This window comes from Lepidochelys kempii, chromosome 9 (assembly GCF_965140265.1).
Source record: "Lepidochelys kempii isolate rLepKem1 chromosome 9, rLepKem1.hap2, whole genome shotgun sequence".
Taxonomy (NCBI): Eukaryota; Metazoa; Chordata; order Testudines; family Cheloniidae; genus Lepidochelys; species Lepidochelys kempii.
Window position 1 is genome coordinate 40382324 of NC_133264.1, and position 11887 is coordinate 40394210.

General features: G+C 39.7%; 1 protein-coding gene across 1 annotated transcript; it reads right to left on the minus strand.

The window, feature by feature from the left end:
* Positions 1–1190: 1190 nt before the first annotated feature.
* Positions 1191–10477, minus strand: TRIM42 (tripartite motif containing 42). Its single transcript, XM_073358898.1, is given in 5 exon segments — positions 1191–1277; positions 3880–4107; positions 4804–5636; positions 7196–7896; positions 10101–10477. Coding segments are annotated over 5 exon segments (2226 nt in total).
* Positions 10478–11887: the final 1410 nt, after the last annotated feature.

Here is an 11887-nt window from a genome sequence, read left to right on the forward strand (position 1 = left end):
TACATGAAGTATCACTAATAGTTTAGTGACTGGCAAAGAGGATGAGAAGATGGATTTGCTGGGGTCAGTTTTTGGCTTTGCCACGGACCATATGTGACCTTTGGAGACACTTGCGCATGGTTTGCAGCTCAGTTTATACATCTGTAAAGTGGGTATAGTATTACTGTGTTACTGTAATGAAGTGAAGGTAGTTAAAGTTTCACTGTACTTGACTCTGATGAAAGGTGCAATAGAAATACAAAATATTAACCATACATACGAATAAGTTATTGTTTGCCTTAAGGTAAAGCCAGACAGCTGCATGGGATGAAATAGGCATAGTAGATACCTGGGAGTTGTGTACCCGTGTGGTGAATGATATTTGTTACTCCAGTGCTGTAACCTGCTGTGTTAATTGGTGTATAGTTTCTCTTGCTGCTGGTATTTTCCAGGAGTAACTATTTTTTTTCAACAATATACTAGTTGCCAGTCTTTTGTGACCCTCAGGTAAAAGACCTTCAGGTAAAGTGAGCATGATCCTCAGCATGTGACTGAAGTGCAGAAGGACATATTCCCCTCTTTGTCCCTGCTTTTGTTACTAGGGATGAGTACCTTTGTGGTCATGCGCTTCTACATTCATTAATACCAACCCTGTGTAGCCTGTCACCTTTTATCTTGCACCTAATGCTCTCACTCTGCACTGTGCATGATCAAGGTCCAGGAATAGAGGCGGCAGGGTGAGATATGAACTCCTGGCACAAATTACAGATATTTGTAGAATGGGCTTTATGAGGTGCATTAGTACCATGTAAAGTGTGTTGGTGGCCCATATAGCTATTTATAAACAAGTTCAGAATTGGCCGCTTAGGAAGTAATAATCAAAGTATTAACGTAGGAGATTGCTGCGATGAAAATGAAGAAGTCAGTTTGTATTAGTTTTTCTTTAAAGGTGCTATGCACTACAGAGCTGGCTTCTGAGATTTGCACTCTATATTTTCATGTAGAGCACAAAATTTTCCTCATGTTTTGGTGCTATTTCTAGGCTAAAGAAGGCAAAAGACAATGTTGAGATATTTATTTATTAGAAAGATGTTATTTTGAAGAGTTTACTTTCAGATCTTAGGCTGCATGCTAGCTTCAGTCAAAAATATAGTAGATTTTTTCAGACCTTTTCTTTAAAAACAAAACATACTGTCTTGTTTCTTTGAAGCTTAGAGCTGTTTAAAGAAAGCAGATTGAATACTCCGCAGCAAGCCCCATCTGCCTCTGGCTTTCCCATGCCCACCTGGAGTAACTACCTGGAATTGGGGAAAAAGAACACAAATTCAGAGTTAGGAATATTTTAAAATACATACAATTTGCAGGGACTTGGTATCTCAGGTGTTAAATGATGGGGTAATAGTTCTTCAAAATGTGGTCTACATTTTCAGTGGAGCTCAGTCAGATTTTCAAGTACTCAGTACCCACAATAGAGGGTAGATTTTTCAGAACAGCTCAGCTATCACTTATGGCCAGATTTTCAAAAGAACCCATTTTGAGCTCTTTTGAAAAATCTAGTCACTTACTTTGCTGCCTAAATGGAAGTGGATCTCTTGAAAATCTGGCTCTCAGGGTAAGTGGAAAGTAAGCAAAAGCCAATGCATCCGATGAAGTGAGCTGTAGCTCATGAACGCTTATGCTCAAGTAAATTTGTTAGTCTCTAAGGTGCCACAAGTACTCCTTTTCTTATCACCAGATGGTGGCTGTTTGGTAGTCTGTGTACAATGTAATTATTTGTGAGATGTACCTAGCACCAGCCTTTAAGTGCCAGTTGCAAGTCAGCTAGGGAGAGATTTTTAAAAGCACTTAGTCCCAGTTCCCCAAAGGTATTTAGGCACCTATTGGCTATTGAAGTCAATGGGAGTTAGGTACCCAAATGCCTTTAAAGCTCTAGGCCCTCTGGCATTTAAAAGCATAAATCCCATTGAAAGTCATTGAGACTTGTGATCCTAAATTCCTGAGGTGCTTTTGAAAAGCTCCTCCCTAGTTCTTCGTGGACAAGTGTCCAATCACAAAAAATACCATCAGAACTCAAACGAATTAGTTGCCAAGTTAGCCGTCTCATCAGCCAAGTTTAAAAATGGGCATGGCAATTGGCCTTCATCCCTTGCTAGAATGGGGTTGAGTCACATCTGCAGCCTCCCTTACACTACCTTGGGCTGCATTGCAGTTGTTCCGTTCACAGAGCAAAATTAATTTTCATTGTTAACCTAGGAACTTTCTCAAGGACGAAAATAACTTAAACAAGCCACATTTCTAATTAGGGACTAGACTGGGCAATTAAAGCACAGCTGTGATTGGTGGCAATACAGAGTGATCCCTCCCCATGGTTCCTAATGTACAGGGGTAGTATGCAGTCTGTGCCATCCTTCAGGACCCGCAGCGTGCCCAACCTGCGCCATAGGCTTGAGGTGGGAGAGGAATGCCTCACCTCTGGGCCAATGTGCTTCCCAGAAAAGATGTCTGAAAGGAGCAGATCCTGTGCTCCTACAGCTTAGAGACTGTAATTATCTGTGACACTTGTGTGCATATAGAGCCTGGGACAATCTGGCCCTGATATAATAATGTCTTTGATCAATTCTTTTTGGATAATTGGATATGTCAGAAAATATTTTATTATTTTGTATAAATAAAACGTCTTATTTAATGTAAATGCACCGTGAGAATGTAACTCTTCTGAAGTTTCCATGCAGTTGGTAAAGTAAAACATTCTAATTTTATGCAAAAAGAATGGCGGTAAGTTTTTTGTTTTTGTTTTTTTTAAAAAAATCTATAAATGTCTGTCAAACATGCTTTCTCATTTTCATTTACCATGGAACTCTTTGCTTATGTAAATTACAGCAGATGTTAAGCAAGCCTGTGTTTCTCTGGAATATTAATACAACTCTGCTGCCTGGAGAAAGAACTGTTTTCAAAAGAAAAATCAATATAGTACTCCAGTGTGTCAGATAAAAAAGAAAATACTGTGTTGAATATGTTAAGTATGGGAAGTAGAGCTGTTCTGGTGGTCCAGAGGTAGTGTTATTATTAGCACTCACGTAGTGAGTTATCTGAGTGCCATTTCAAAGCTAGACTCTTACTAAATCCAGGTGACAAGGGACTAGGAGCCTTGGAAGGATAAAACTCTGTGAAGTGAAACTGGGAAGCATGAAGGGAGATTGAAATCCACCCTTTCACAGAGCACTTACGCAAAGGGCTATGTATTGAAGTCCCACATAAACCCTTTATTGGGACTCAAATGGTGCATAGAGCCTTTTACTGGCTCTCTGTGCTGGGATGATTTGCTCTTGTATGTATAATGGTTCCTAGTGGAAAAATAAATGGATTGAATACATGTTTTTGGCCAAGATTTAGAACACAGAGGTGACATCTGTGTGTGGTGCTGGGTGCTCGGCACTTGTGACAATTAGGTGTTTATTTTTGAAAATCTTTTTTTTTCTTTAAAACCATAATAAGAGAGGCATTTGACAAGGGTGCTGAGGGACATTCTGAAACTGTCAGTCTAATTCTCTTTGATTGTAAACACTTTGGTGACCGGGACTATCTCTTACTGTGTGGCCATACAGCACATAGGACACTGGGCCCCTCGTCACAGTGTTAGTTAAAAGATATTATGTACTTGCATGAAGATTGTAACCATGGTGCTGCTCTACTGTTGACAAATTTGGATGAGAAAAAATAATCTGTGGAGAAACCCAGTACCTTTCAGGATTACGGACTAGTATGCTGAATCACTTTCCTGTGACAGTACCCCATGACATGTGTTCTTCTTCATGGATAGAGACAAAGAAGAATTGGAATTGAATATAGGAGGATGGAAAGGCAAAATAACTACAGAAAGAGGGACAGATTTTGCTGTACCTTACAAATGTCACTCCATTGACCTGGACCGTTTATATTGATGGCACGAACTTTAAAGAGATATTCCGTGTTTGGATCCAGATTATGTATCTCAAGGTTCTGATGCTTTATCCCATGCAGTTCTCCAGCTAATTGTGTCTGGACAATGTTATCAGGACTAACAGAAACAACTTCATAGAACTCTACATCAAAGAAATCCACGTCTTCTGTGGGACATGTCCAGTAAATCTATGGAGGAAAAAAGATCTATATTGTCCAATTATATGTTCTTTGTTTTATTTTCTTACATTTTCATTTCAATTTTTTTTTGAAAGCAGGCCACCATCTTACTGCTGCTTCTGCATTTAAAAATTAAAACATGCCTAACAAAGCATGTAATAAGTGAAAGGCAATGACATGTGGGATTGCATTTTGAAAAATGGTAAGCAGCTTCTGGGAAGTTCAGAGCACACTCATCTCTCACACTGAAATTGATGTCTGGTGTAAGCATTTAGTGCTTTCTATGACTTATTTGGCAACTCATTTAATTGGCTTCTAATAGGCGCTGAGAGCCGATTAATATATAAACGTAAAAAAAAAACAATTTTTTTAAATATCACTCAAATAGGACCCAGTTCTGAGAGATGCTAAGCAAAACATAACTTGATTTTGTATAATCCACACCCACAATGCCCTCTTATGCCAGTATTTAATATTAAAATACATCTACTTCCTTTGTACTGGACCTTTCATATAGTAAATACTCATAATGGCCCGATTGACTACAATGGGTTCAGTGTCTTATTTATTATTTCCCAATGAACTTTATCAGCATTACTCATTCACAAAATAAATGTTTTAAGCTATATTAAAAGGAAAACCAATTTGACCAGGACCAACCAGAACCTAGTCTACATACATTTTAAATATAAACACAAGTCTTACTTTGGCCGCCCTTGGATATACAAGAGTCTGGTAGATGATAACTAGGCCTGGAACCATAGATGATCCATTGTCAAATGGTTCTGGATTGTGAATGATACTGCAGCTTTGATGGTTTCTTTCTTTTCTTGGAACTTGAGTAGATGCATCCCAAAATGCAAACATTTCATTACGCTCTTTACGATGAGGGGGAGGTGTGGAATTTGGTCTTCCACACATTTCTTTCCTCATCACTCTTGTTTCATATTGTGAATTTAAGTTTGATAAAGATGGACTTCGGAGCATGGTTGAATGTTTTTCTGAATAGGTACTGGAAATTTTCTTTAGAACCATTATGTCTGAATTACAGGGATAAGGAGCTTTGTTTGCTTTATCCGCTGATTGCTTCATTCTGACAGGTGATTGGAAAAGGTCATGCAAGTTGGCTGAAAGATCTTCAAAGTTGAGTTTAAGGTTCTGAATGGGGTCTTCTTTGAGTCGTGCGCTGGGCTGATAAATATTAGTAACTACAACTTCTATTTCATTTACCAAAAGGTTTGCAGACTGCAGAAATGCAATCTGGTTTTCCTCCTTCAAAGCCTCCTTAGAATACTGAATAAGGCTATCCATTTGAGAGATTTTTCTGGATGTTTGTGCCACATACTCTATAATTCCCTGCTCTTTTTTAAGTTCAATGTTCTCAAGCAATTCCATCATCTCCTTTTCTTTTTCATGGAGAATGTTCCGTAATTTGAGAAATCCATTTCTGATCTCCTTTCTCTTAGTTTCTTTGTAGGTCTTAAAATTGTTCTTTAGCAAAAGGATTTCCATTAGGTCATTATCGACCCCATATCGGACTGTAAAACAAAATCAAGCCAATTATTTCAACATCCCATTGAAATGTTGTGTAGCAGTTAGTAGGACTCAAGCTGGTCTAGTATAGCATAGAGGGACTTCAGGATTGGTAGAACATAAGACAAGGAATCAGAATTCTGATGCTTTACTCTCCGTTGTGCCGCTGCTTGCTAAGTGTCCTTATAGTAATGATTGATTACTTTTCAAATTTGAATGGATAAAGTTAGGGGCCTCAATAGACATGACCTACTTTCGAGAGGTGACAGAGCTTGGCACTTCTGAAAATTAGGTGGCCATTTCTTTAGATGCCAAAGTAGGGATTTAGGTGCATAAATTTACATATCCAAATTCAAAAAATTTGGCCTCATCCTCTTAGCACCTCAATTTGGTCTTCTGTAAAATACATCTGATAATGCTTATATACCTCACCTTCGAGCTTAATTTATGAGTGATCATAAAGCCCAGAGTAATCTTTGTGAAATTTACCATGTTAGTGCAAAGTATTACTTATTATGAAAACCATACTAGCAAACAGCAGCAGTTATCTGAGTTTCTTGTTTTGCTTTTTATTCCACCCGTCTGTCTTTTCAAAGGTTGTTATAGGGATTTAGCCATGCAACTCCCTTTGAATTTAGAATCTGGTGCCAGGGTAATATCCTGGTTAAAAAGTTTATACATATAAATTCACTTGTAAGCAGGAGGGAAAAGGGGAGGGGCAGGATTCTGGGAGAGGGTCTGATGAGGAAAACAGTAACTGGGAGGGAGAGGCATAGAGTATCTGGTCTCGAAGTGGGGAGCACTGGGTAGGCAAAGGAAAGGGATGAACGGAGGGGAATGTCAGAAATGCAGGGTACCTGATGAGGGGTGCTGAGGATTATGAGGTGGATGGAGGGTGATGCAAGGAAATGTGAGAAGGTGGGAAATCCATAAACTCCTATGTCTTTTAAACTGTAAGGGTCAATTTCTGGCCCATACTATAAGCCCTTTGTGGTACTTTGGCAGTGTAAAGTGACTGGAGAGATGCCACACCTGTACAGCTAAAGAGTCCCCTGTGTGAGGGAATATCTGACTTAGCTGGCTCTGGACCACCCCAGGACAGAAGGCACATCTGTGAGAGAGAGCACAGCCATAGTGCTGTGGAACTCCAATAAATCCTGACCGGTACAGCACCCAGGCAGGACTTGCTAATGACTGCAGCAGTGAAGTCTTGTGTTGATTTCATATCTATCACAGCACATCCTTTCAGTGGCTGTCATGTGTTAATGTGCTTTAAACTTGTATATATCTATATTTTTGTATAGATGGGGTAATATTGTTTCAGCTGGACTCCCCGAAACACACTTTCAGCAACAACGATTTTAATGAAGTTCTTTGCACATTTCCGATTGATAGATGATAGAAAGAACTTCATTAAAATCGTTGTTGCTGAAAGTGTGTTTCGGGGAGTCCAGCTGAAACAATAAATATTACCCTATCTATACAAAAATCACACAGCCAGTTAAAGACAAACATCAGAGTTTTTAAAAACAGTGCAAACAAGCAGAAAAGCTGACATAGGAACCTTTTTTAAACTTGGCAATAGCACTGAAGAGTGAAGCAGCCTCATTTGAGCACGCCACTGGCAAGGATAGTATCTCATGACCATTGTGCAGGGAGGCACTGCAGAACTCACAGATTAGCTCGTGGTCATCTAGACAGTATTTAGAAAGGTTTGAGTTGGGATGGAGTAAACAACAGCACTCTCCTTGATCTTCTCGATAGGCTTTGGTAAATATGTGGTCTTGAGTGGTGATCTCACTGTGATGTAACCTTAGACACTCGTTACAAAAATTCAGCCGGCATGTGAGACATCTCTTGGATGCCTTCTTTGTCTTCTCTTTGCAAACTTGACAATAGATTGGTGCTTGGGTTTTGTCAAATCTCCACCTCAGAAAGCCATGTCTGCGCATGTATCTCCGAGCCAGTTTGGCTCTCAGGTAATTCATCCTCAGATGAGTTTTATTAGTGTAGGGGAGGCAGTGTGCTTTGACACACACTGGGCATACAATGATGAAGAAATTCTCAGTTACTTCAGCCTGGGCTTTGCTTTTACTTATACACTTCTCACAAATGCAGTGGTTGCATGGTAGCATAAATGGGTAGAGATAGAGTTGTTTACACAATGGACAAATGAGTTGGTCACGAAAAGCATGTCCTGATGCATCCCTCTCCAGTGTAATGATTGATGTGTCACTTTTACTTCCAAAGGTTGGCAAGCTAACTCTTGAACTGAAAACAAAAAAAAAAAAAATTGGATACTCACTAAGAAATAGATTCTAATGTACACAATTCTGCTGTACAACCTCATCCATTTTTATTTTTCCAAGATTTTGATTTCAAGAAACAGGTCATGACTGTGTTCTGTTCTGCCAGCATTGCACACAAGTGAGTAAAAAGAAAAGGAGTACTTGTGGCACCTTAGAGACTAACCAATTTATTTGAGCATGAGCTTTCGTGAGCTACAGCTCACTTCATCGGATGCATGCCGTGGAAACTGTAGCAGACTTTATATATACACAGAGAATATGAAAAAATACCTCCTCCCACCCCACTGTCCAGCTGGTAATAGCTTATCTAAAGTGAAACCTGACACAAGTGAGTGTTTCTGTTCATGGTAGTAGTTGCACATTTACTACAGATTTGTACAATGCATGCAAAGCTGCCTGTTTTATTTTTCAAGATGTTCGTTTCCCCACCACCACAAGTGTTGCAGCTATTACACAAATGTCACCATCCAGCACCTATTTTTTGCTCCACCTCTTTTTCTTGTTTATATGCTTTGCCTGTTAAAATTACTATAATGAGTTATGATTCATGTGAATAGTAGAATAAACAGGTACCTTAACCACTGTATCTAACTATCCTTTGCCTTACAAGGGGAATCAAAATCGGCCTCCTAATGGAACCCTATTGCCAGCTCAAGGATCTTTGCGGACAAAAGTTTTTAAAAGTGGCTGGTGATTTTGGGTGTCTCAATTTTTGCAGTGCCCAGCTTGGGATGCCTTAATGGGGCCTGATTTTCAGAAAGTGCTCTGTAAATCTCTCTGCTCTGTAAGTGCTTTTGAAAATCTTGGTCAACTGTCTCTCCATCATAATTCCAATGAAGATGACACAAGCTCAAGTGGTTAACATAGTCACCAGAAACATGAGATAAAATCACTGCCTCATCATTCAATTTTTGCTGTAGACCTAGTTGGGTTGGACAGTCTTGTACCCACTCCCTGCTTCCATAATACTGCCTTCACCACTACATTTCTTGTTGCTGCTGTTTTCAATCTCATATCTCCCACTCTACACACTCCAAAACTGCTGCTCCTCCCCCTTGAGGTGTGGCCCATCCCCTCCCCTGTATATAAGTTAATGTGTGTAATATCATTAACTAAATAGATTCTTCCCAGCGCTGCCCTTGTTCTATCCACTTGTCTCCCCCACTTTCAGAGCCAGAGTTACATATTTTAAAGGCAAGAATCACTTATGTGTCATAGATCTCTGAAGATCAATCAGTTCTTCTCCACTCACAGTCTAATCTTTATAATCATTACCACTTCTTTGGTCTGGCTAGTTTCTTAGAGCCCTAGGCATACCGTTGCAGTAATTTCTTTTCACTGTCTGCTCTTCAATTTAACCTGTATTTAATACTTACATTTTCCCATCCCTCCCCCACCCCAAGATTATTATCATCCCATCTTTCCACTCTTTTCAGAACATTTTTATGCAGTTGACTTTCAGTTTCCTCTACTCCCCTACCCTGACCACCATTTTCCATTAGTCAGCATTTTTTCTCTTTCTCTTACTCTCACTTCACTTTCCTCTTTATCAAGCATGTGTCCCTTCTAATTGTACAGTCCTCTTTCTTTCCTTTTCTCAGGCTTTTACTCAATTAAAGCTTGTGGGAATTTTTCAGTTAAACATTTTTTTCACTTAAAATGTCAATTTGTCAAAACCAAAACTGTTCACAGATCAATAAATGTCCTGTCTTGAAAAAATGTCAAAATGTTTTGAAATTGTCAAAACATTTCATGCTTATATTTTCTAAATGAAAAATTCCAGTTTCCTGGAACAAAATAACTTTGTTTTGAAATTTTATGCTTAACGGGGGTTAAAAGAAGGGGGGGGAAGTCAACAGTAAAATGGAGCATTTTGAAATTATTGAAGCAAAACATTTCAATTGATCCAAACTGAAATAAATCTTTAGGGTCTGGGTTTTGAATTCACAAATATTTTTTGATTTTTTTTTTTTTTTTAACTTTCTTCCTGATTCAGGCATGGAAATTTTTTTTTCTGGATGGGAACACTGTCCTCCCACTACTTCAGCTCTACTTTCCATGCCCAGCTTGGTCACACTGAGAATAAGTGACAATTTTTGATTCGCGCCCCCCCCCCCCCCATGCAGCATATCCATTGTAATGTAATATGTAAAAAAAGACTCCTTCTTTGAATGCACTTACTGACGTCTCCTTCTGACTCTGGGAAGGTATGATGCGTAGGTGGTATTCCTGCAGCATCTGCTCTCATAATACTGACAGCTGGTGTTCTCATCAGTGGTACAGCAACAGCACTTGCAGTCTGGGTCATTTGAACAGGAGCAGCAGCACCAACGGCAATTTGGGCTCTCTGAACATGAGCAGTGACAACATTGGCAAGCTCTGCCTTCTGCATATGGGCAGGGGAAACAGTTGCAATTCCGCTCCGCAGTAAAAAGGAAACGCCAACATGAACAGCATCCTTCATTAGTCCTTTCCAGTGGTGGGCAGCAACGGCAGCCCAGACAACATGGCCAATTTAGGCATAAAGTATTGTCCATGGCTCCACAAGACACTCGGAAGAAGGTTCACTGATCCTTTGAACCCTATCCTCACTTTACACGGTAGCACTTCTAAAACACATGAGACTGGTTTGACGACTCAGGCTTTGTGTTGGGATAAATGGTTCGCATTCCAGTTAGGAATAATGATGTCACAAGGAGCTATTTAACCAAGGACAATCATATTTGCATATGTAAGTGATGTGCTGATTACATCATGTATATGTCACAATTACTAAGATCTACCTTTGCTGTTTCTTGTATTGGCACCCAACACAACAGTCTCTGAGCTGGCAGAAGTTACATCTTCATCCAGCAGCCAATGGCGCTTATGAATTTCCAACAGAAAATTCTCTAGTGTGTTGAAAATTTGGGAGCCACATTAAATAGAATACAGTATAAAATAAACACAAGTAATATTGTGCTGGTTGTATATTCATGCACATATTTAGAGTTAGTAAAGCCTATATTTTGAAATTTGCCTCAGAATTTTTAAGGTACTGCGGGAACACAGGGTGTCTTGCTGCACAATGTAGATCCAGCGCGCCACAGAAAACATGAGGATTTTCCACCTACCTTCTCAAAGGTATATATGAGAGAAGCATTTTCTGAAGGCTTCTCTTTTTCAGTGCAGACGACCAGCCACTCTACCCCTACCCGACTCTCCAAAAATAAGGCAGAGTCTGATCCTGTTTAACTTCCTCTTCTTGCAGTTTCTTCCCATCACTTTGGATGGTGATATAAAGGCTTTGGAAAGAGAAGAGTGCCCTGCACTTTTCCAGAGGGGACAATTTCAGCTTCTGCCTTTTATATCTGCATGATACCCAGTCATTTCAGTGCCTCATATTGACAATTAGCATTCCTTTGCCATCTATTGAAGAATAATCCCACACACTGTTTGATACCAAAAAAGCAAGGGCAGTATGGTCTAGCCTATTAAAAAATTTGATACAACAATGCAAGGAGCTCTGGAACCAGCCAGCTTCAGTTCTTACAATTTATTGCTTGCATTAAAGGTCTCCTCTAGGGACCACATCCAAATATGGGGCCCCATTATGCTGGGTGCTGTACACATACAAAACAAGAGACCCTGAAGACCTTACAGACTAAATAGGAAAACAGGCAAAGGGCAGGAGAAAGAGATATCAGTATTTTACCTATTTTACAGATGGGGAATGGCTGGATTTTCAGAGTGATTAAGTGTTTTATCCGAGTTCATGCAGGAAGTCTGTGGCAAAGCAGTAAATGAACGTAGGTCTCCTAAGTGCTGGCTCTGTGCCCTCACCACAAGACCATTCTGTTGTAGAAAACTTTTCCTGGCAAACTTTACAAAGCTGCTGATTTTTTATCATAGTTCCCATCCTGAAATTTGGTTTCTTCTTTAGCTATCCTGCCCCAACCTCCTGGAAG